The 22,491-nt window shown below is 42.7% G+C and overlaps 1 protein-coding gene across 2 annotated transcripts in view; it reads right to left on the bottom strand.

The window, feature by feature from the left end:
- The window catches only part of ADAMTS17 (ADAM metallopeptidase with thrombospondin type 1 motif 17), a gene marked incomplete at both ends in the record, with an annotated part of 352,152 nt that overhangs the window by 129,906 nt on the left and 199,755 nt on the right, over positions 1-22,491 (bottom strand). For both annotated transcript variants that reach the window (XM_082841528.1, XM_082841529.1), the window contains one exon: positions 21,969-22,119. In XM_082841528.1, coding sequence (XP_082697654.1) covers positions 21,969-22,119 — 151 coding nt within the window. The remainder of the gene's footprint in view (positions 1-21,968; positions 22,120-22,491) is intronic.

Genomic DNA, 22,491 nt, shown 5'->3' with positions numbered 1-22,491 from the left:
ATCATGGCGACAATGCCTGAAGGCTCCATCCTCCAGGGCGCGGCCGTAGACCGGAGGGTACACCTCAGGCAGGGTCCCCACGTACAGCTCAGGGCAGTCCCTGCGGGGCTCGTGAGGGTGTGAGGACTCAGTATAGAGGCCGGCTGTTCCAAGTAATCGTGAACATCTGCGCAGAGGAGACGCGCAACTGTGCTGTCCAAAGTTGGAAAATGTTTAGATGTTGAAGGGACAGAAACAAAGGCGCAAAGGGAGGGAAAGCAGAACCGCAGGCTTGACAATGAGCTCAGAACAGCCCACAGCCCTTTTTCATTTTTCAAGTATGTCAGAGCTGCTCTGTGCCCCTAAAGAAGTTGATGAGTCGAGTGGAATTTTGCACATTTGGGTTCAGAAAAGCCTCCACATTCCCATTATTGTCCGCCTCTCAATGGAGTGGTAACAGGATGAGTGGCTGGAGCACAGCACCAGCTGGTCCCCATAAAGACCAACGGCACCTTGTTAAGTGTGCGATTTCATGCACTTTGACCTAAGATCTCTTCCAGAGCATGGTGTCAGTGTGTGGACACGTATTTATGAGACAAGGCGGGCCCAGGAGGTGAATTTATGGGGTAGGAGTGTTTAGGATTAGGAGACCTAATTGCCCCTTAGGAGAGAGAGGAAGACAGTGGTGTGTGAGCTTTATAGACAGTGTTTTCTCGTAACTTTTCTAATCATCAAAGAAAAGGAGAATGAGGTCAGGCAAAGATTTCTTAAACAGAACAAAAAAAGTACTAGCCATAAAGGAAAAAAAATTGTGAATTATACTATTTATTATACTATTATACTAATTATACTATTAATCATACTATTTAATATTAAAATGAGCTGGAGTAGGGAAATGTTAAAATGAAGAATTTTTTTTTTTGGCTGCGCTGGGTCTTCATTGCTGCGTGCAGGCTTTTCTCTGGCTGCGGCGAGCAGGGGCTACTCTTTGTTGCAGTGCGCAGGCTTCTCATCACGGTGGCTTCTCTCATAGTAGAGCACGGGGTCTAGGTGCGCAGGCTTCAGTAGTTGCAGCACATGGGCTCTGTAGTTTCGGCACACAGGCCCCAGAGTGAGTGGGCTTCATTAGTTGTGGCGCACGGGCTCAGTAGTTGCAGCTCGTGTGCTCTAGAGCACTGGCTCAGTAGTTGTGATGCACGGGCTTAGTTGCCCTGCGGTATGGGGGATCTTCCCGGACCAGGGATTTAACCCGTGTCCCCTGCATTGGCAGGCGGATTCTTAACCACTGGACCACTAGGAAGTCCCAAAATGAAGGACTTCTGTTTATCAAAGACAACTGTAAGAAAGTGAGAGATGTTTGCAATGGGAGAGAGATTTGTAAGGCACAGAACCAACAAAGATTTGTATCCAGAATATATATAAAACAAACCCCTAAAACTCCTATTGATCAATCAAGAAAAAGACCCAATAGAAGAATGGGCAAAAGATTTGAACAAACATTTCACATAAAAGGATACATAAACATACAGGATGGCCAGAAAACATGAAAAGATGCTCAGTTTCATTAGTCATCAGAGAAAAGCAAATTAAAACCAACCAGCTAAAAAATAGAAACAAACAAACAAAACCAACCAGCCACCTCTTCACACTGACCAAAATGGCTAGAACGAAAGAGATGGAGAATACCAAGTGTCAGCAAGGATGTAAGAATACCAAGTGTCTCATAAATTGATGATGAGATTCTTAGTTCCACAACTTTGGAAAACCCTTTGACAGTACTTACTAAAGCTGAAGAAATGCAATACCAGCAATTCCACTCCTAGGTTTGTATCAAACAGAAATGTGTGTGTACGTTCACCAAAAACATTGTCAAGAATGTTCACAGCCACAGTATTTGTATTAGTTCCCAAGATGGAAACAACCCAAGCACCTACCAACAGCAGAACAGGTAAATTATGGTCTATTAGAACAATGGGATACTATACGACTCCATGTATATGAAGTTCAAAAATGAGTAAGAGAAAACTACAGTGTTGGAAGTCAGTTTAGAAACAGACAATGAGGATGAGCAGAAAAGGTGACTGTAAAGCTGTAGCCTCTGACCTCAGCTTGGCCACCAGCATTGCTCTGTGCGCCCAAGCCAAGCAACTGCCTTTCTGTGATTCATTTTCACAGCTGAACAAATGGGGTGGACCACACCAATGCTTGTCACTGTGATGACTTCTAGATGGAGAGCTGGCATTCACATCACGCTTTACAAATGACAAAGTGCTCTGACGTCTGTCATCCTGAGGCTCATGAAAGCCCTGGGAGGCAGGGCTTTCTCTATTTCTTCCCACTTTTTGTTTTCTTTTTCTTTTTTTGAAGTAGATGAGTTTATTACTCATAGGTCCTGCAATAATTAGAGCAAGTCTTAAAGGCTCACCCAGGGAGGCCAAGGCAAGATGCAGGCAGAGTGAGTGGCAATACTTGGACTCATGCCTTTATTAGTGACCATAGGTGAAATTCTTTGGGTTTCCCCAGTTGAGTGTGTACTGTTAAATTAGAACCAAAATGTGCAGTATTTTCTTTCTTTTAAAAAATTTTTTTATTGGAGTATAGTTGATTTACAATGTTGTGTTAGTGTCAGGTGTATGGTAAAGTGAATCAGTTATACATATACATATAGCTACTCTTTTTCAGATTCTTTTCCCATATAGGTCATTACAGAGTACTGAGTAGCATTCCCTGTGCTATACAGTAGGTCCTTATTAGTTACATATTTTATATATAGTAGTGTGTATATATCAACCCCAATCTCCCAATTTATCCACCCCCCTTTCCCCCCCAGTAACCATAAGTTTATTTTCTACACCTGTGACTGTATTTCTGTTTTGTAAATAAGTTCACTTGTACCATTTTTTTTTTAGATTCTACACATAAGCTATATCATATTTGTCTTTCTCTGTCTGACTTCATTCAGTATGATAATCTCTAGGCCCATCCATGTTGCTGCAAATGGCATTATTTTGTTCATTTTTGTTGTTGTTGTGTTGGGTCTTCGTTGCTGCATGTGGGCTTTCTCTAGTTGCGTCGAGTGGGGGCTACTCTTTGTTGCAGTGCGCGGGCTTCTCATTGTGGTGGCTTCTCTTTGTTTCGGAGCATGGGCTGTAGGCGCGTGGGCTTCAGTAGTTGTGGCACACAGGCTTACTTGCTCCACGGCATGTGGGATCTTCCCGGAGCAGGGATCGAACCCGTGTCCCCTGCCTTGACAGGCAGATTCTTAACTACTGCGCCACCAGAGAAGTCCCTATTTTGTTCTTTTTATGGCTGAGTAATATTCCATTGTGTGTGTGTGTGTGTATATATATCTTCTTTATCCATTCCTCTGACAATGGACATTTAGGTTGCTTCCATGACTTGGCTATTGTAAACAGTGCTGCAGTGAACATTGGGGTGCATGTATTTTTTCGAATTATGGTTTTCTCCAGATATATGACCTGGAGTGGGATTGCTGGATCATATGGTAGTTCTATATTTAGTTGTTTAAGGAATCTCCAGACTGTTCTCCATAATGGTTATACTAATTTACATTCCCACCAACAGTGTAGGAGGGTTCCCTTTTCCCCACACTCTCTTCAGCATTTATTGCTTGTAGATTTTTTAATGATGGCCATTCTGACCGGTGTGAGGTGATAACTCATTGTAGTTTTGATTTGCATTTCTCAAATAATAATAGTGATGTTGAGCATCTTTTCATGTACTTTTTGGCCATCTGTGTGTCTTCTTTGGAGAAATGTCTATTTAGATCTTCTGCCCTTTCGATTGGGTTGTTTGTTTTTTTTGATATTGAGCTGCATGAGCTGTTTGTATATTTCCCATTTTTCCAACAAGGAGGCAGATGTTTGTGGACACCAAGGGCCCTGAGCGGGGTCAGAAACACAGGACTGGGAGTTTACTTATCAAGGTTCATATTCTGGTTCTTGACCCATGTGGTGCCTACACAGGTGCATTCACTTTATAAAAACTGATCAAGCTCTAAACTTAGGGATTTATGTACTTTTCTGTATGCATGTTATAATTCAATAAAACTATTAAATAAGTAAATAAATGCTTAGACAGTGATATAAGGTTATCTGGACTCAACTTATCACAAGGTAAAAGCAGGGAAATCAGAGCTTCACAAGGAAATATAAGGATAAAACATACGTGCAGGAAGTCATACCTCAAACAGGAGAGAGACTCTGCATGGTGAGCAGTCTCTGTAAGTTGGGACACACACACACACACACACACACACACACACACACACACACACACACACACCCTCTCATAAGGAGAGTTTGTGATAGCCTGGAAGCAGCCCTCCTTCTCCCTGACGTGAACATCCTATAAATAGCTGGTCCAGGAATAACTCAGAGGTGAATAGTAGAAAAGAAGCAGTACAGGATCTATACTAAGATACTGTAAATAAAAAAGGGAGAAAAAACAGGAGGGAGAAAGCAGATGAAGAATACTCATCAGACAATATGATCATGGAATGGCTAAAAATAATGTGCAAGCATAGTACTATTAATGTTTTAAAAATACAGTAATTGTGTCTTTTCTTTTGCATTTGCAAAAAGCTAATACACAAGAACTAAGGGAAAAGACAGTCATGTCAAAGGAGATAAAATATGAGCTATTAGAACTTGATCAAGAAATGTAACAGAAAATAAAAGCAGATGACCAATGATAACTAAAGTGAAAGCAGCATAAAGAAAAGACACACTACTGAACACACAGGGAGGTACATGGAGTTGATGATTGAGAAAAAGTGAATACAATAAAAATAGAAATGAACAAATAATTCAAAACAATTAAGAGGAAATGACAGATATGGAAGACACATAAAGGAGAGCTGACATAAGCATAAGTAGGAAGCAGGCAGGATGGACTTTCTCTATTTTTCCACTTTTCCAGTGAGGAGGCAGATGATTGTGGAGGTCAAGGACCCCAAGCCGGGTAAGAAGCATGGGACTCCTAAAGAAGAGAACTAAAGTAATGTAACAGGAGAGGTATTTGAATATAAATTCAAGACCTATCCTGAAATGAAAGAAGATCTCAGACTCAGATTGAAAAGCAAAGCCCTGTTCCAGGGAAAAAGACAAAGAATGATGGACACAGAGGCATGTCCCAATAAAGTTACTGGATCTCAGATAAAGCAAAAAGATATTTAAGGCAGCCAGCCCACCGCCCCCTCCCCCCAAAAAAGAGACCAGGTCACGGATGATGGGAAAAGATATTAAGCTACAAGCACATTTCTCAACAGCAGCATTCACTGCCAGAAGGCAGTCATGTTTAGAAAGATACAAGGAAACAAAATGTGACCCAGGAAGTTACTAGCAACTGAACTGTTGCTCAAGTATTTAGGTAACAGAAAAACATTTTGAACATATAAAGAGTTAAATCCTCTTTTGGAGAAAATACTAAAGGATGAACTTCTGTCAACAAAGAAATGGATGGAAAACTCATGATAAAAGGATTGGAAGTGAGCACTGATCAAAGCATCGAACAAAAACAACGGAGGGTTGAAGCTGGAGAACAGAATGCAGATGATACACCCCAGGTGAGGCAGAAATAATATTGATAAGAACAGCCTGGAAAAGAAGGTGCAGTGGGGTGGGGGCAATAGGAGATTGTCCATATATCCCAATTTTGTCATCTTTTCTAGCTGGGGGAGGAGAAAACATAACAGATAAACATAACTGAGATATAAGAAATTTTAAAGGTAAAATGTTAACCATTAAGAAAAAGAATAAAATTGAGTGGTGGAGGGAATGGAAAGGAAGGCTTGGAGGTGGAAATGCATTCATTTCATCATGTTCACGGAGTTAGGAAACAGTAGAAACTCTAAAGAGAAGTGTGCCTGAGGCACTTTTGCTTCTGGCAAATGTCAGAATAGATACCCTGAGGGAGGCTGGGCTGCTCCTCCACTATACAAATAGTGAGGTGTTGTAATAAAACACAATTCTTATTGCTGAGCTCATCAGAAGTAAAAAGAACTATTCAAGGAAGCAAATACAAAATACACACATGGCTGTATTTATACCTACTTACAAACATATTCCAATCTGTGCTAAGCACATACAAGGGGTGCATTTCCCTGAGGGCCAGCACTGATCTTGAAACTAGAGTTGGCAGAATAAGTTTTGGGCTGGTGGCAAGGTCACAAGCTCTACCTGAGACACCCAGATTAGACCAGGGAATCTGGAAGACTGTTTACCAGTCCTAGAAGGATTGGTGGCATCTCCTGGCTTTCATTGAGATAAATACAAATTCTCCCTGAAGAAAAGCAATCACCACTCAGGCTCTCAGAATTTCATGGTTATCATCAATAAAATGTAAACTCACAATCAAGCATGGAAACATGAGTGACAGATGGCAGAAACAACAAGAAAAAGATTTAAATTCTCATAGTGTTTTGATAATAGAGTTATCAGATACTGAATATACAATAACTCTATAAAATGTCTTAAAAAATAGAAGATGAGATCACATAAACAAGCTAGCAGCAAGATACTATTGAATATGATCAGGCAAATTTGGAAAAAAAACTAGAAAGAACTTTAAAAAATCAAATATATAATTGTTGAAGAAAATCAATGGTTTTTGGCACCACTGAAAGAGAGATTTAGTGACTAGGAAATAGATATGAAGAAATTATACAGAATGCAGCATGGAGAGAAAAGGAGGAGGGAAATAAAAAAAGTGGGTTAAGAGATATGATAGACAGAGTGAGAAATACTGATGGATGTGTCTAATCATAGTCCTGGAAAAAGAGAATAGAAAGAATGGGACAGAGGCAACATTTGAGAAGAAACTAGCTGATGTAGAAGATATACCATGTAGAATAAAGAGTTCCCTGACTTAGTGATAGGAGACAGTCTCAATATCCCTGTCTCCTGATATTCATGCCCTGTGTAACACTTTCCCCTTGGCATGAAACAAATGGCTTGCTTTTAATCCACAGCATGCAGTAAAAGCAATAGAATCTCAGTTTAAGCAACTCCTGGGTCAAAGGGAAAGTCGTAACCAAAGTTGCAGATAAAGAAAATAATAAAGGTGAAAACATAGATATCGTGACAAATGGAGTGCTTTAAGGAATATTCAGAGTCTCAAATACTCATATCAATAAACAAGAAGAAAATAAATTAAGTGTCCATTTCAAGAAGTTTGAAAGGGGACAATATTTTCTTATAGAAAACAATAAATTAATAAAGATAAAAGGAGAAATTTATTACTTAGGAAACAGAAAAACCATAGAAAAATATAAGAGTTGGCTCTTTGGGGGGAAAAAGTGACTGGATAAACCATAATAATCATCCAGATCGCTCCATGGATGCTAAAAAGACATTTAATAAAATTCAATCACAATCTCTTATTAAAACTCTTAACAAAATAAAATATAAATAAATGGATATTTCCTTAACTTGATAAAATATCTATCTCATGGGGAAACATGAGAAGCATTCTTATTAAAGTCAGGAAGAAGAAAAAGGTGTCCATTATCACAACTGTTAGTGTTATTTTAGGTGAGAGAAAGCATTAGGGGCTAATATGGAGTTATATAACTAGAAAACCCAAATGACTCAACTGTTATAATCTCTAAAAGAATTCAGTAAGATGGCTAAGTATAAAACTAAGATACTGTAATCAAAGCTCTTTATGAATACAAAATACAACCAATTTCAAAGATGGAATAAAAGACCCATTAAATAGGAAAAAAACATTCCATAGGAATAAATATATTAAGAAACTTGTAAGATCTACATTAAAAAAAAAAACAAAAAACTTTAAAATTCCCCTGAGTCAGGGAGGGAAGTCATCTTGAATGGATGTAAAGGAACACTATGTAGAAAGACTTAAAGTACAAAATTATATATTTTTCCCTAAGTTAATCTATAAACTAATGTAACGGAATTTAAAATACCAATGCAATTTAGAATTAAACAACCAGATTCTAAAGACCATATGGAAAAATAAACAAGAAATAATAGCCAGTACAATTGTGAAAAAGCATATGTTTAGTGTATTAAAATATTTTATAAAGCCACAGTATGTAAATATTAAGAGGTACATGATTACACTAGTAGAACAGACTGGAAAATCCAGAAATATTAAAAAATATAAAAATATATTTAAAAATGAGACATACAGAAATGTATATTATAAAGATGGCATTTCAAATTTATGGGGAGAATTAAATTATTCAACAAATGGTATGGAGCCACCTGAGTAGCCATCTGGAAGGAAAGTGAGGTTGGACCCCTACCTCACACCCTACCCTAAAATAAATGACTGCTGGATTAAGGATTTAAACATAAAAATTAAACCATAAAAGTACTAGAAGAAACCATAAGAATTCAATTTATTTACAGTTTAGGAGCGGGAAAGACCTTTCTAAACATGGCACAAAACCAGAAGCCTTAAGAAGAGACATATATTTCACTTTACACGCACACACACACGCACACTTCTGCCTGACATAAAATATGATAAACAAAATAAAAAACAAATAAACTGGAAAAAAAGAACATTTGCAACTCATATTTCAGCTAAAGAGCCAATTTCTTTAGTAATTAAAACTTCTAAAAAATTACTAAAAAAAATCAATACAATATAAAAAAGATTTAAGAAGACAGTTCACAGAAAAGATAACACAACTTTAATTTTTTATATATTTTTAATATATGAAGAAATGCTCAAACTTATTACAAGAGAAATGCCATTCAACTTGCAACAGGCTCATTTCTTGACTGTTCAGATTGGCACAGCTCAGATAGACTGGGAGAAGGTGTGGGAATCGGGCACCTCCAAGTGGTGTTTGTGGGATGGTAAACAGATAAGCTTTTGCGGGAGGTCAATCTGGCAACATCTATCAACAATGGAGGCATGAACCTGATTTCACATAAAGTTAAAAGACAGGCAGACTAATCTGTGGGATCAGAAATTAAGATAGTAATTATCGCTGGGGGTTAGTGAACAGAAGGGGGCTTTGGGGGGCTGCTGGAATTGTTGAAACGCTGTACTTCTTCATGCTGGTTATGCTGGTGTGTTCAGTTTGTGGGCAATGAATGTGACTGTACATTTATGATTTGAGCACTTTTCTGTGTATTTCACATTGTGTTACAGGTGAATAAAATTACAAAAATATATGTATGTGCAAAAATGACCTTTAACCCACTTCTAGGTATTTACCTTATACATTAATGGCTTTCAATTGGGGGCAATTTTGCACACACACCCTCCACCCCACCCCAGAGGAATTTGGCAACATCTGAAGACTTTTTTCGGTTGTCCCAAATAGGGGGATGCTCCTGACTTATAGCCGGTAGAGACTAAACATCCTACTGGGCACAAAATAACCCCACAACAAAGAATGATCCAGCCCCAGATGTCAATAGCACTGGGATCAGGATACTCGGATGCAGATGAACTCAAAAGTAATAACACAAGGAAAACCAGTAAGTTACAGTGGAGAAGACTGCAAGACACCACCTTAACCAGGTGACTGAGAGTAACAGCACCAGTAATAAGACCATGGCATCTCTGTGGTCTCCTTGATAATGCATAACTCCAATCTAAGACCAAGAAAACATCAGACAAACCCAAACTGGTACTCTTCAAGTGTCAAGGTCATGAGAGACCCAGAAAGACTGGGGAACTGCCACAGATTGGAGGAGACAAAGGAGACCTGACAACTAAATGCAAAATGGGACCCTGGTACAGAAAAAGGAGAATAGTGAGGAAACTGGTGAAATCTGAAATGTATGTTAGTTAATATCATACCACAGTAATTTCCTGACTTTGATAATGTAAGATGTGAACAGAGAAGGAAGCTGGGTAAAAAGTGTATACTTTCTGTACTATTTTTGTAACTCTTCTTTAAGTCTAAAATTACCTCACAATAAAAAGCTTTAAAAATAACACGATCTGTGGTAAAAAAATAAAAAAAAAACATGGGGCAACTCAATTTTCATTTGTATTAAACAACTCTAAAATGTACTGTTAAGAAAAAAAAGCAAGATGCACATCAGTATGGTAGCATGCTAATATTAGCATGAAAAAGGAAACATATAAATGGTTAATTTTGGATTTTATACCTTGGGCATATATTGATTATTCAGAAAATAATTCTGAAAAGTCACACAGATAACCAACCAACCATCTGTGGTAGAGATGGTCTTTGTTGTAATTATTTAGTGCTCACAGTGCATATTTACAAAGAATTGATTAGACAAATTAAAAATGGCAAATGTGGATTTTCCAGAGTGAATTCTTTCTTTTCACCCTCAATGCCACTGCCTTGTTTTATCCTCTTCCTCTCTCAGCTGGACAGCTGCAATAGTTCCTCAAAGGTCTTCTTGACTATAATCTTTTTGATGCTCAACACACTTGCAAAATCTTCTGAAAACACAGATCTTGACTTAAACCATACATCACTCCCTTCAGGACTAAAACCCCTACGACACAGCTCCACCTTTGTTTAGCTCCTGCCCTTCACTTTTCCCTGTCTGCACCTGACTACCCATAGCCCACAGACACTCGGTGACCTCGCTGGCCCTGCTCCAGGCCCACCTCCCTGCAGGCTGTTCACTCCTACTGGAGACAGAGCATGGAGAGTGAGCATGACCTGCTGCCTGCCCTCAAGAGAACTCAGGCCAGGGAAGGGACCAGGGCTAAATTATCTTAACAGAGAGCCAGGAAATCACCTGCCATATTCTTCCCCACCCTTGTGAAGTCTTTCCTCCTTTTCTCCATTCCCACCAGGAAGAACCCTGATGGGTTCTAAGAGTGCTCCAACCTAACTGGTCCTGTGGCTGACAGTCCCATGTGTCTCACCTCCCACACCCTCACCCCTTGATCCTGAACTCCCAGGGGGCAGCAGCTGTGTCTTATCGCCTCCTCATCTCATTAGCACACATCTGGCAGCACATGGTACAGACCCAAAGAAGACATGCTGAGTGAATCAACCAATGAATGAATGAACAAATAAATTCATATGTCAAGCAGTGCAAGGCTTCAGCAGAGACAGAGAAAAGCTGACACATTCTAAGCATTTACCCAGCCCAGGCATCAGGCTAAAAGCTTTACCAGAATTCCTTACTACTACTCACACAACTTCATGAGACAGAAACTATCACTACTCACGTTTTGCAGACGAGGAAATAGAATTAAGTGACCTGCCCAAGCCACAGGGCTGGAACCTGTCCTGACCCCAGAACACACTCTTACCCATTGGTTATACTGCCTATGGGTCCCCAGTTTCCTCTCCCCACTCCCCCCCCACACCTTCTATCTTGCATCCTGTCAGCCGGCCCTCAGAGCTCATCCTTGTCTCTTATTTGCGGTGGAATGGACTGCTCTGTGCCCTCTGCCTAAGGTGTTTTATCAGCAAGCATTGTTGGGTAGCTTAATCTTTGGCTTAAATGAAATGGAAAGCCGTGGGTCCAGTCCAAAGAGCAAGGAAAAGAAAATGGCTCCCTGGTTCTAGCATCTGTTACCTCACTAACCACATTTAAGGTTTGTTGAAAGTCGTGCGGAGAACATTTTGCCGCAGAAGTCCTCAAGGTGCTGCATGACAAATAAGGCTGGGCTGAGCTTCCTTCCTTGGAGTACCATGGAAATGCGGGGAAGGTCTGAATTTCCCAGGACAAAGACATGACTGCTCATGCCTTCAAGGCTTTGTCGTTTTCTTCACCTGGTGGTCTCCCTCCTAAGTACTCTCAAGGTTATCTTGACACTCTTCATGCACTGTTTGGAGAGCAGCTCTCATTCAAGACAATACTGAAGGGAACGGTTATGTAAAAGTCCTCAGAAATCTGTTGCTGATAACATAAGCCAAAAGGGAGATAAAATGCTAAGAGCTGGATGAAAAATTATTCATCCAAAATTTCCACACATAACTACTGTGGTTTGAAGCCTTAACCCAGGCCAGCATGCCAGCCCCACTTCTGGAAGGCCGGTCACTCCTTCCATGTTCCTGAAGGTTGCAGAGTCTGTCACCTGGCTGGGGACACTTGGGGTGGGTGCTGCTGGGTGAGGGTAGGGCTGGGGCACTGGTCACTCAGCTGGCAAGGAGGGTGGGCAAGAAGTGAAGGATAACACACAACTTGCAAAGTCTGGAGAGCTCTGTGAGGAGGCAGTCCACTGCAAAGGTTCAAACACTTCCGGAAAATTGGGGCCATCTACTGCTGAAGTTCAACAGTTCTGAGAGAGGTGGCAGATGCTGGGCAGGAAGCCGAGACTGAGGCAGGCAAGGCGGCTTTCGACCTGGTGTCCAGCCAGGCCCTGTCTCTCTGAGAGGAGCAGGGCAAGGCTCCTGTTCCACCAGCCACCCCACCCCACCGCCCCCGGCCAGGTACACTGGCATTAAAGGGGCAGGTTTCATTTAGATCAGAAGTTCCCAAACCAGGCTGAGCCTGAGAATCTCCGGGGAAGCTGAATAAAAAGAAATAGCTGAAGCCCGTCCTCCAGAGATTCTAACACAGAAGGTCCGGAGTGAGGCACACACACTGCTGCCATTCTCCAGAGGAGATTCTAATGACCCACCAGGTTTAGAAATGACTAACATTAGAGAAAAGAATACTGTTGGTTCCAAGGTGGAATTCCAACACCCTGAGCTTCCTGGACACCACAGGGATCTCCATCCATCAAGATGACCATGAGAGTCTCCCTGGGACTTGGGAAAGGACAGAAAGAGGCTTCCCAGCCTTGGGACTGGAAGCACACCAAGAGAGAGATACTGGACCCTGGAGAGCAATTCCTGGAGGTTACAGGCTCCCAGAGTGGCAGGAGGAGTGGTGAGGACAGACAGGGACAGATGCAGAAAAGGACCAGGCAACGAGACTGTCAGCTAAACAGCATCTCCTCTACCACTGACTCCAGGAAATGAGTTGATGGAAAAAATGATATAGCTAACGTTTACTGAGCACCTACTGTGTGCTAAGTGCTCTAGTTCATTTGTTACTTAACTCTCATAACAACTCTATGCTCTGTAAGTAGAATTATTTTTCCCATTTTGCAGATTAGAAAACGGAGGCATAGAGAGACTACGTAACATGCTCAAGAGATGGAGGCAGGACATGACCCTGGGCAGCATGACTGGAGAACCCATCTTTTTAACCACTGTGTGATATGGACAGCACCTCCATGGTGTGCTGAAGGCCAGGAGAAATAAATGGAAAAGAGCAAAGGAGCGAACATTAGGTAGAAAAGAACGCATAAGACCCTCTAATGCTGATTACCATTCTAGACACTGTTGCCTTCCTGCAACAACTGGCTTATAGCTTCTGTGCTCAATATTTTTTTTAAAAAACAGCATAATATGCACATCTCAGTCCACTGTGCACGCCATGACACATTGGCACACCCCTGCTCAAGTCAACCAATGAGGCTGTTATGCATCACTTCTCAGCACCTTCCTTTCCCTGTGGGGCAGTCAGGCATGGGCTTTGGAGCAGTGATGGTGGCATGTTTTGCTGAGATGCAGGAAGGATGGAGGGACGAGTGGTCATTACATAGCACCTTTCAACTAAGAATCTCCAGGAACCAGGTGAGGAGGGGGGACAGATAAATTTCTCTTTCATATTGAAAAGGGTTGAGGGCTTTGTGATGCCATGATCCTTGGCAGAACGTGGCCCTAACTCCCCACTTCTTGCTTCTGTCTCCAGTAGCAATGGCACACTCTTCCTCTCAGCTGATAATAACTACTTCCGGCCTTCTCACCCTCTGTTTCACCTGGCAGAATATCTGAGCTTAAATAGCTTTAAGTCTTGCTAAATAATGACTTTGCTTTGCAAGTGACTTTGCTGACGTAGACAGGAGGAACTTGTAATCATAAAAAAAGATGGATTGGGCTAATTGCATAAAGTTCATTTCCCCTTTCTAATAAATATTTACCATCCAATGTTTATAACTTTTAATGTTTGGACTTTCTTGAAATGCTTTATTGAATTAAAACCATCACATTACCATTGGCTAAAAGAGGAGACAGCTATATTTGCCAATAACTTCTGCAACAAATGCCAGCTATTGATGCCAATTTTTTTTTCCTTTGGTAGTTCATATTTCCACACACAGCTCTGTGCCTTACAATACCCGCATTCTGCAGACAGACATGAAAGATGCGATGATGATGGTGTGGGGATCTCCAGAGCCCTAGAAATGAAAATGGACTGTATCTTAATTTTTCTTCATTCTCTGGTACGCAAATGTTTGAGAGAGCAGAAATATTTGAAGCTAGGCTGCTCCCAAAGCAACTGTAATGTTTTTCCAAAGTTATTTACCCTATACCCTTGAATAAGGAAGTGGCTCTTAATTTTGTCTGGTCTTAAAATGGTTACGAATTATGAATGCCAAAAGAAGAACACACACAGAAGCCCAATCAGAAGGAAGTTCAGTATTGGAAATTCCACCTAAAGAAGAGGAATAGTCACAGAATGGCAGCCCTTCCCTTGGGGAGCAAATGCTGACTGGCCACTGCCTAGCAACCAGCACCTGGCCTTGTACTTTGAAGTATATGGTGGAGCCTGTGAACCCTTCTCAGAATAATATTGGTCAGTGAATAATTATAAAATACATAAGTTTAGCAAAAAAACAATTAAGTTCAAATATAATGCAAAATACAAATTTTTAATATAGTAACACATGTGTTTCCTTGTCAACACATTATATAAGATCTGGCCCTAGGTCTAATAACGACTGTAATTTTGAACTAGTCATGAGTGTAAATGATAATTCCAAATAGCTGCTACAACTTTCATGCAGTATGAAAAGGATCTGTGATTCCTAATCACATGACAGTCACAGGTACTGCTGAGACTGCTGTGGCTTGTTGCCCACACTCATAATGGAAGGAAATACTCATTTTGGTTACAGGTTGGAGAAAAATAAGGATGTGATCTTTTCCCTATCCCTATTCACAAATCCTCTGAAATCTATCTGCAGACCCTAGCTCAGAACCCCTGCTTTTACACAATAACAAAGATGCGTCCATGAGAAACGTGATCCCCTGAGACCGTATCCTCTACCTTCCGCCAAGGATAAGATTTTGTTCCTCATAAGAGGCAGCAGCAAAATGAAAACTGCCCACCAGTAGTCATGGTGGTTAGTATTTTTCTCAAAATACAATCTATCCAGTTTCTTTTCTTCTTATTTTTATGGTCTGTATTCCAGAAAAAGAAAAAGAAAATGTTCAACTCCTGAAGCAACAATGTGTTTTGTGGTTTCATTCCCTTGGCAGTGTCCACACTGTGTTACACCCCATTATTATTTTCTTTTCTGTAATAGGCTTATAGTTCTAGAAATGTTTTAAGACAGAAGATTCACACACATGCACGCACACACAACCCACTTGCCTCATTAATGTTTCGGTGCTTTTCCAAGCTACCCCCGAAGGCCCGGTGCAGGAATGCAAGCTGAGGGGGTTGCCAGGGAAGTCCTCCTCATGGACACAGCCTTGGGGGAGCCAGGGCTTGGGAACACAGACAGCAGCGTTCCCAACTGGCATGCATGTGTGTGGTTTTTAAGAAATTCCTCCAGATTTTTGGAGTTGTAATGTCTTCACGATATTCATTCCCCTAAAACTCCTGGCTATGAGTGTTGTCCTTCTTTTTCATGGCATCTAGTTGGTAGTAATTTTTTTTTCCTATTAAAAAGGTATAGAATTCTAAGGTGGCAGGCTTTTATTCTTTCAGTGCTTTAAAGATGCTGCTCCATGGTCTTTCTTCACTTGCGTTGTTTCTAATGAGAAATATGTTGTCGTTCCTACCTTGGCTTATCTCTACATAACTTGTCTTTTTTCCTCTGGCTCTTTTAAGATTTTCTCTTCATCACCACTTTTAAGCAATTTGATTATGATGAGCTTTGGTCTGGATTTCTTCATGTTTCTTGGGGTTCATTGAGCATCTTGGATCTGTGGGCTTGTGATTTTCATCAAATTTGAAAAAACTGTCAGCCATTATTACTTCTTTAAATATTATTTTAGTCCTCTCTCACCTCCTTCAGGGCATCAATCACATGTCTTAGGCCACCTGAAGTCCCACAGTTCTCTTCGTTTTCAGTCTTTTTTCTCGTTGTATTTCACTTTGGTTAGCTTCAATTGCTTTATCTTCAGCAGTCATCTCTTCTGCAATCTCTCATTTGCCAGAAATCTCAAGCAGGGTATCTTTCATCTTAAATATTGTAGTTTTCATTTCTAGAAATACCAGTAGGATCTTTTCCATATCTTCCATATCTCTACTTAACATGTTCAATCTTTCTTTTTGCTACCTTCCTGAACCTGGAATATGGTTATAATTATTGTTTTAATGCCGTGGTCTACTAATTCTATCACCTGTGTCATTTCTAGGTCAGTTTTGATTGATTTTTCTCCTCATTATGGATGTATTTTCCTGTTCCTTTGAAGGCCTGGTAATTTTTTATTTGATGCTAGACATTGTGAATTTTATTTTGCTGAGTGCTGTTTTTGTATTTCTATAAATGTTTCTGAGCTTTGTTCTAGGACTTGTCTAAATTACTTGGAAACAGTTAGATCCTTTCAGATTTTGCTTTTAAGATTTATTGGGTGGGACCAGATCAGCATTTAGTGTGGGGCTAGTTTTGCCACTCTACTGATACAACACCCTTCTGTGTACACTACCTGATGCCCATGTGAGCCTCAGAGATTGTTCCCTCTAAGATTTTCAGATGGTTCTTTTCCTGGCCTTGGGTAGTTTTCTCACACACGTGTTTCTCAGTACTAAACTGAAGATTCGTGCAGATCCTGTGCAGATTTCTCAGGTTCTCTCTTTGTAAAGCTCTTTTGTCTGTGGTACTCTACTCTGTGAATACTAGCTGCCTCAGCCCCCCAGTACTCCTGGCTCTGTTTCTTCAACTCAAGAAGTCTGCTGCTTCTTCACAGCCCTCCCTCTCTATGCCACAGCCTGGAGACGGCCCAGGCAGTAAGCCAGGACAATCAGAGGGTTCACCTCATTTGTTTCACATCTCCCAAGGATCACAGTCCTTCCTTGCTTGATGGCCACTGTCTTGAAAATTGCTGTTCCATATATTTCATCTGATTTCTTAGTTGCTTCAGGTGGGAAGATAAATCTGGTCCCTGATACTCCATCTTGGCTGAAGGCAGATGTCAGGATAAGAAATTTAAAGGCAATATTGGGACCATGATCATTTCATTACATGATATCCATTTCAATCCTCAAAGGCATTAAAGAATAATGATGGTTATAGAGATCAGTTGGATTACACGACATTTCGGTTGGCGCTGAAGGTCTCTGGAGTTTTGTATAATGTTTAATTTTTCATGGCCCTGAGCAGTTCAATATAGAAAAATGCTGATCCTGGAGATGTATAAAGATAGATTAGTTCTGTGCCCCCATAGTGGGGAGCCAGTGTTATCCAGAAAGGTAACAGCAACACATTCATCAGCTCATATGATTGGGTGCTTACTTTGTGATAGACTCAGTTCTCAGCACCTTACGTGTATTAATTCACCAGGAGTCTCAGATTTTAACAATGAGGGTATTAATTAATGCACAGAGAGAGACACGGCCATTAGGAAGCAGGCTGCAGTCTCTCACTATCAGACTCGTACTGTCTTGGGAGGAAGCCACAGGAAAGGTTTGTATGAACGCTTGCAAGATATCTGACAGAGTCTTACATGTATATTGGTGAACCAGATGGAGAAATGTGGACTCAGGCTTAGAGAGCCAACTCATTTTACGGGGAGGCCTGTAAGGGTTCCTCCCTCGCCTGTGAACGTGTCCAGTATTATCAGTGGTTGGGTGAAGTCACATAAGAACTTAAATTTACTGTTAGGGTCATGACTGGATTTCAGAGCAACACATACTTGAATATCTACTATGTGCCAGGCACTGGCTGAGGCAGTTGGAAAATACTGTTGAGGAAAAGTAAGATTATTACCCTTGAAGGATTTAAAATCTAGAAGAGAGAGATTATCAACACAATAGTCATATAAACAAGCAAATTATATAGCAGGTTAAAAGATGATAAATTTATGAAAGCAGGGTTTTCCCTTAGGGGATCAGGAGATCTGGGTGCCACAAAGGTGGCAGGGGAGAGTTATCTGATGGAAATTTTAAATAGGGTGGTAGGCTTCCTTGAGGAGGTTACATATGAACAAACAAACAGACAAACAAAAGACTCAAAAAAGATGAGGGGCTCAGTCATGTGGACAATTGAGAGAAGACCGTCCAAGTAGAGGAAACAGCCAGCAGGAAGCAGAGTGCATCCCCACCAGGAGCGTGCCCTGTGGGTTCGAGGAAGAGGAGGAAGGCAAGTAGAACTGGAACAGAATAGATGAAAGGGAGTGAATAAGGGGATGAGGACAGGAGGAAGAAAGGAACAGTACAACATATGTGTGCCTCCTGTTATGCTGAACATCAACTGAAACACAGACCTATAAGCGCACAAATGAGCAAAACACCAATCAAGCGAGCTTTAGAATCCCACAGGGTGGTGCCTGGGTGAGATTCCAACGAGGTGTCCCAGGGCTAGGGCAGCATCCCCAAGTCCTGGGTCCCAGCAGGCAACTGCCTCTCTCATCCACCAGTGTCTCGTTGATATTAGTATGACATTTTCCCCAGCATGAGAAGTTACCGCTTTCTAACTGGTATATTTGTGCTGAAGGAAGCACCACCAGCCTTGCAAGCAGGATGATCACCACCAGCTAAGGCTGATGCTGAGTCAGCTGAGCACCTCCACACCTCTAAGGAGTCACTCCTGCTGAGACAGGCTGGGACCTGGGACCTGGGACCCTCTGCTGCAGTGCTTGCACCTGGACAAATGTCTCCTCAAGCAACAAAATACAAAGAAACTATAAGGGACTAAAAATAACTGCGTGCAGACTTCCCGGGTGGTCCAGTGGCTAAGACTCCACGCTCCCAATGCGGGGGGTGGGGGGGCCCAGGTTCAATCCCTGGTCAGGGAACTAGATCCCACATGCCGCAACTAAGAGTTCACATGCCGCAACTAAAAGATCCCGCATGCAGCAACTAAGACCTGGCGCAGCCAAATTAATTAATTAATTAAAAACAAACCAACCATGTGCATGCGCAGTTGGGGCAAATTCTGTACAGCAAGATACAAAAAGACCAAAGCAAATCAACTGCCACTTCTGAAGAGCCAGGAGCAAAAAACAGGGTGTCGGGAGCAGAAGCAGGATACTGCACATGCCCCCTGCACACAACACCACCAAAGGGGTGGTCAAATCACCTAGGCCACCCCTCCAGCCCGACCCCTGGATCCATCCCTACCCTCACCCCATATAATGAAACCTCAGGGAGCGAGCAAGCAAAGGAACCTGTTACTTGTTCTCACTACCCCCATGCTGTAGCAGGGGCCCCCATAAAGCCTCGCCTGAATTTCTTGTCTGGCCTCTGATCAGTTTCTATTGATTAAGGAGGCCAAGAACCCTGGTCGGTAACACTGCTAGGATTTGGGGAGGAAAATGTCAACTTTGTTTTGGTACTGGTGGAATTCTCAAGGAAAAGGCAAGCAGGAAGGCATATTTTGTGGTTCTTGGTGAGCTGTAGGAATAAATGTTCAGCTGCATTTTAACTTACAAACGATCTCACTTTATATAGTTGTATTTTGAGCTTCTAGGGAGAAAGGAGCAACACAGCTGAGCTAAACATGCTTTGCTGACCTCTCACTGTCCTCTTCAAACAAAAAGTTGCTAATGAAGGAAAATAAAATACCAGGTTACCTTTCTCTCCTTTGGAATCTGTCTTTGAATGAATGGAGCCTGCCTTTTCTCCTGCAGGAATAGTCACACCTGGGCTTGGTCTTCAGCCCATCCCTTTCTGGCTGAGTGACCTTGGTCCATTACCAAGCCTCTCTCAGCCTCTGTTTTCTCATCTGCTAAGTGGAGTTCAAAGTCCCTGCCCTCAAGGGTTGCAGTCAGGGTTTCATGTGACAGTGCATGGAAAGAGTCTAGCCTAGAAGATCATGAGCCACCAGTAGTGGTACCTCCCTCCTCCTAACTCTCCTCACCCAACTGATGTGCAACAGCCTGGCTCCTAGAAGGCAATGGCTGTGGCTCTTTGGGAGGAGGTGGCCTCTGTCCAGCTCCCACCCCAGTTAATCCTGTTGGCCAGGGAAGACTCCACAGTGGGCAGAGTGGCCACTGTGTGTCCGCTGACTCAGCTGGGCGCTTCCCTCTTCTCCGTTCTGGGTGCCCGGGGCACGTCTACCCTTCTCGAATGCTCGGCATCCTCTACTGGGGTACCACGCACATGGATCTCCTGGTGTCACCACACCATCAAACGACCCTCTGAAACCTGCCCTCTCTGTAGTTCTGTGCCATCATGCACTTTAAGTGACTGAAGGCTGGGACAGACAAACAGGATGCCTCTTGGCCAGCCTACGGTACATGAATGAGTGCCACAATGGTCAAGCCTCAACGGTCAAGGCTGATGGTGAGCACCAGACATCGTAGCAGACCACTGGGGATGATCGGATCCGGGGGCTGGTCCCATCTCCCCAGGGAGGTGTCCTTCAACCCAGCCGTGGCTGGGTGTGAAGTGGGAGACAGCTTCCTGTTCCAGGGCCTGGAAGAGACCCTTGCTGGCACCTCCACAGGGGAACAGAAGAGGAAGACTCAGGACAACCCTGTGAATAAATGCCCTTTGAGGAAACAGCTAGCAGGAGGTGCTAGGTTGGTTGTGAGGCACGGCCCTTTTCCATACTCCACACAATGGCAGGCAGTGCCCCACCTGCAGATTCCACCCAGATTTCCTGAACCAATTCACGCATAGCCAGGAAACGCTCAAGAGGCAGCATCCCGCCTCCTGGAGTCCAGGCTGACCTGCTGTGCTGGCCGGGATCCCGGGGTCTCATTTTGAAGGCACAGTCCGGGTCTATCCATCTGTCTTGGAGTTGCTCCCGTCCTGAGTTCTTGCCCTGGGCACCCATCCAGCCCTGCAGGCTGCCTCCCTGGGACTAGATGCTGCCCTGAGCTCCAGGCCGACTGCCACTGGGTGGCTCCTGAGTCCCACACATCCCAGGCTGGTTCTCCTGCTCCTGTCCTCCTGTCCCATGATGGTGCCGGCTCCGCATCCATCCCTGAGCCAGCTGCCAACTGCTGGCTGAGCCACAGGCTGCTCTGGCCCTCCCCTGGGGCTCCAGCATGGAGACAGCCTGCCCCAGGGCCTGAGCACATCCCCCCCACCCACAGAAGTGGCCCAGCTGTCTGCAGTACGGTGAGAAAGTGCACGCTCTGGGGGTGAACAGACTTGAGTCAAATCCTCTACTTATCTACTGGCCAAGCCATTCTGAATGATCAGTTCACCCCTGAGGCTTGATGTTATCATCTGTACCCTGGGAGTAGTAAGTACCCTGCACCCTGGCAGTAACCTCGGGAGTCTGTGGTAAGGGTTAATTGATATCAGGCACATTGGAAGCTTTAGGGCAAAGCATGTGGGCATTGTTCAGTAAATGGTAACATTTTAATGAGGTTATTAATACTATTATCATATGATCAATTTATTATTTGTTAAATGTTCTCAATATGACACTCTCCAACGTCCAGTAGTTTTTAGCTCTCTTCTATATCTGTGCCGGGTTTGATATCACCTCCAAGAATAGGCTAATTTACTTTTTCCTAGTGTCTTACTGTTTCCATGTTAAGACAGGCTACTAAGAAAGAAATACCTTTGGATTAAAAAACAAAACAAAATAAAACATTAGGCTACTGGTGTCAGCAGTAACTCTGAACCATCCCCCTGCCTATGTGTGCATGTGTGTGTATGTGTTCATGCACATGTATGTGTGTGGCTCACTCTGGGTGCCCCGTGAAGCTGTTCATGAGGTATATTCGTGTGCATGTATGTGCATGCACGTATGCACATATGTTTATGTGTGTGTGTGTGGAGTGTAAATGCCTGTATCCTCCCACAGAAGCCAGGTGCTCCTTCCTGAGCCAGCCTTCCCCTCCTGACGCTGCTTACCTCCATGTTTCTGCAGAAGGTGGCGTTGGTGCCGAAGAGGATCTGGCACTGCTCGTTGGCGCTGTAGTGCATGCCTGGCAGCTTGTGGGGCAGGCGCACTGCGTGCTGGCTCCTGGGGTCTGTGACCAGCAAACAAGTGCTAACTTTTGACCTGAAACAGCCGAGAGGCAAGTTGGTTTGCAAATGTACCACCCAGGTTTTTGTCCTGCTTTTTCAGTCACTGAGAAGCAGGAACCTCCAAATTATTTATGGGGAGATGACCAGGCACCAGACACATGGGCTGCACTTTTTGCTCTTTTTCCACATAGCTGAATGCAGATCTTTACTCTGGAGGCCATGAGAACTGGGCAACTAGGAAAGGGCCTGGGCTTATCACCCACATGGCTAATGTATTTTTGTCAGGGAGTCTGAGTGCTTTCTTGGATGAAAATGCTTTTGAAATAGAGTCCTATGATATTTTCTTAGAATGTGGCTTTAGCAAAAGTCACTATGAATAAAGAAACAATTGGAGTAGGGTTGTTTT

This window comes from Leucopleurus acutus (genome assembly GCF_964270905.1).
Source record: "Leucopleurus acutus genome assembly, chromosome: 1".
Classification (NCBI taxonomy): Eukaryota; Metazoa; Chordata; class Mammalia; order Artiodactyla; family Delphinidae; genus Leucopleurus; species Leucopleurus acutus.
This window is presented reverse-complemented; position numbering and strand designations above follow the sequence as displayed.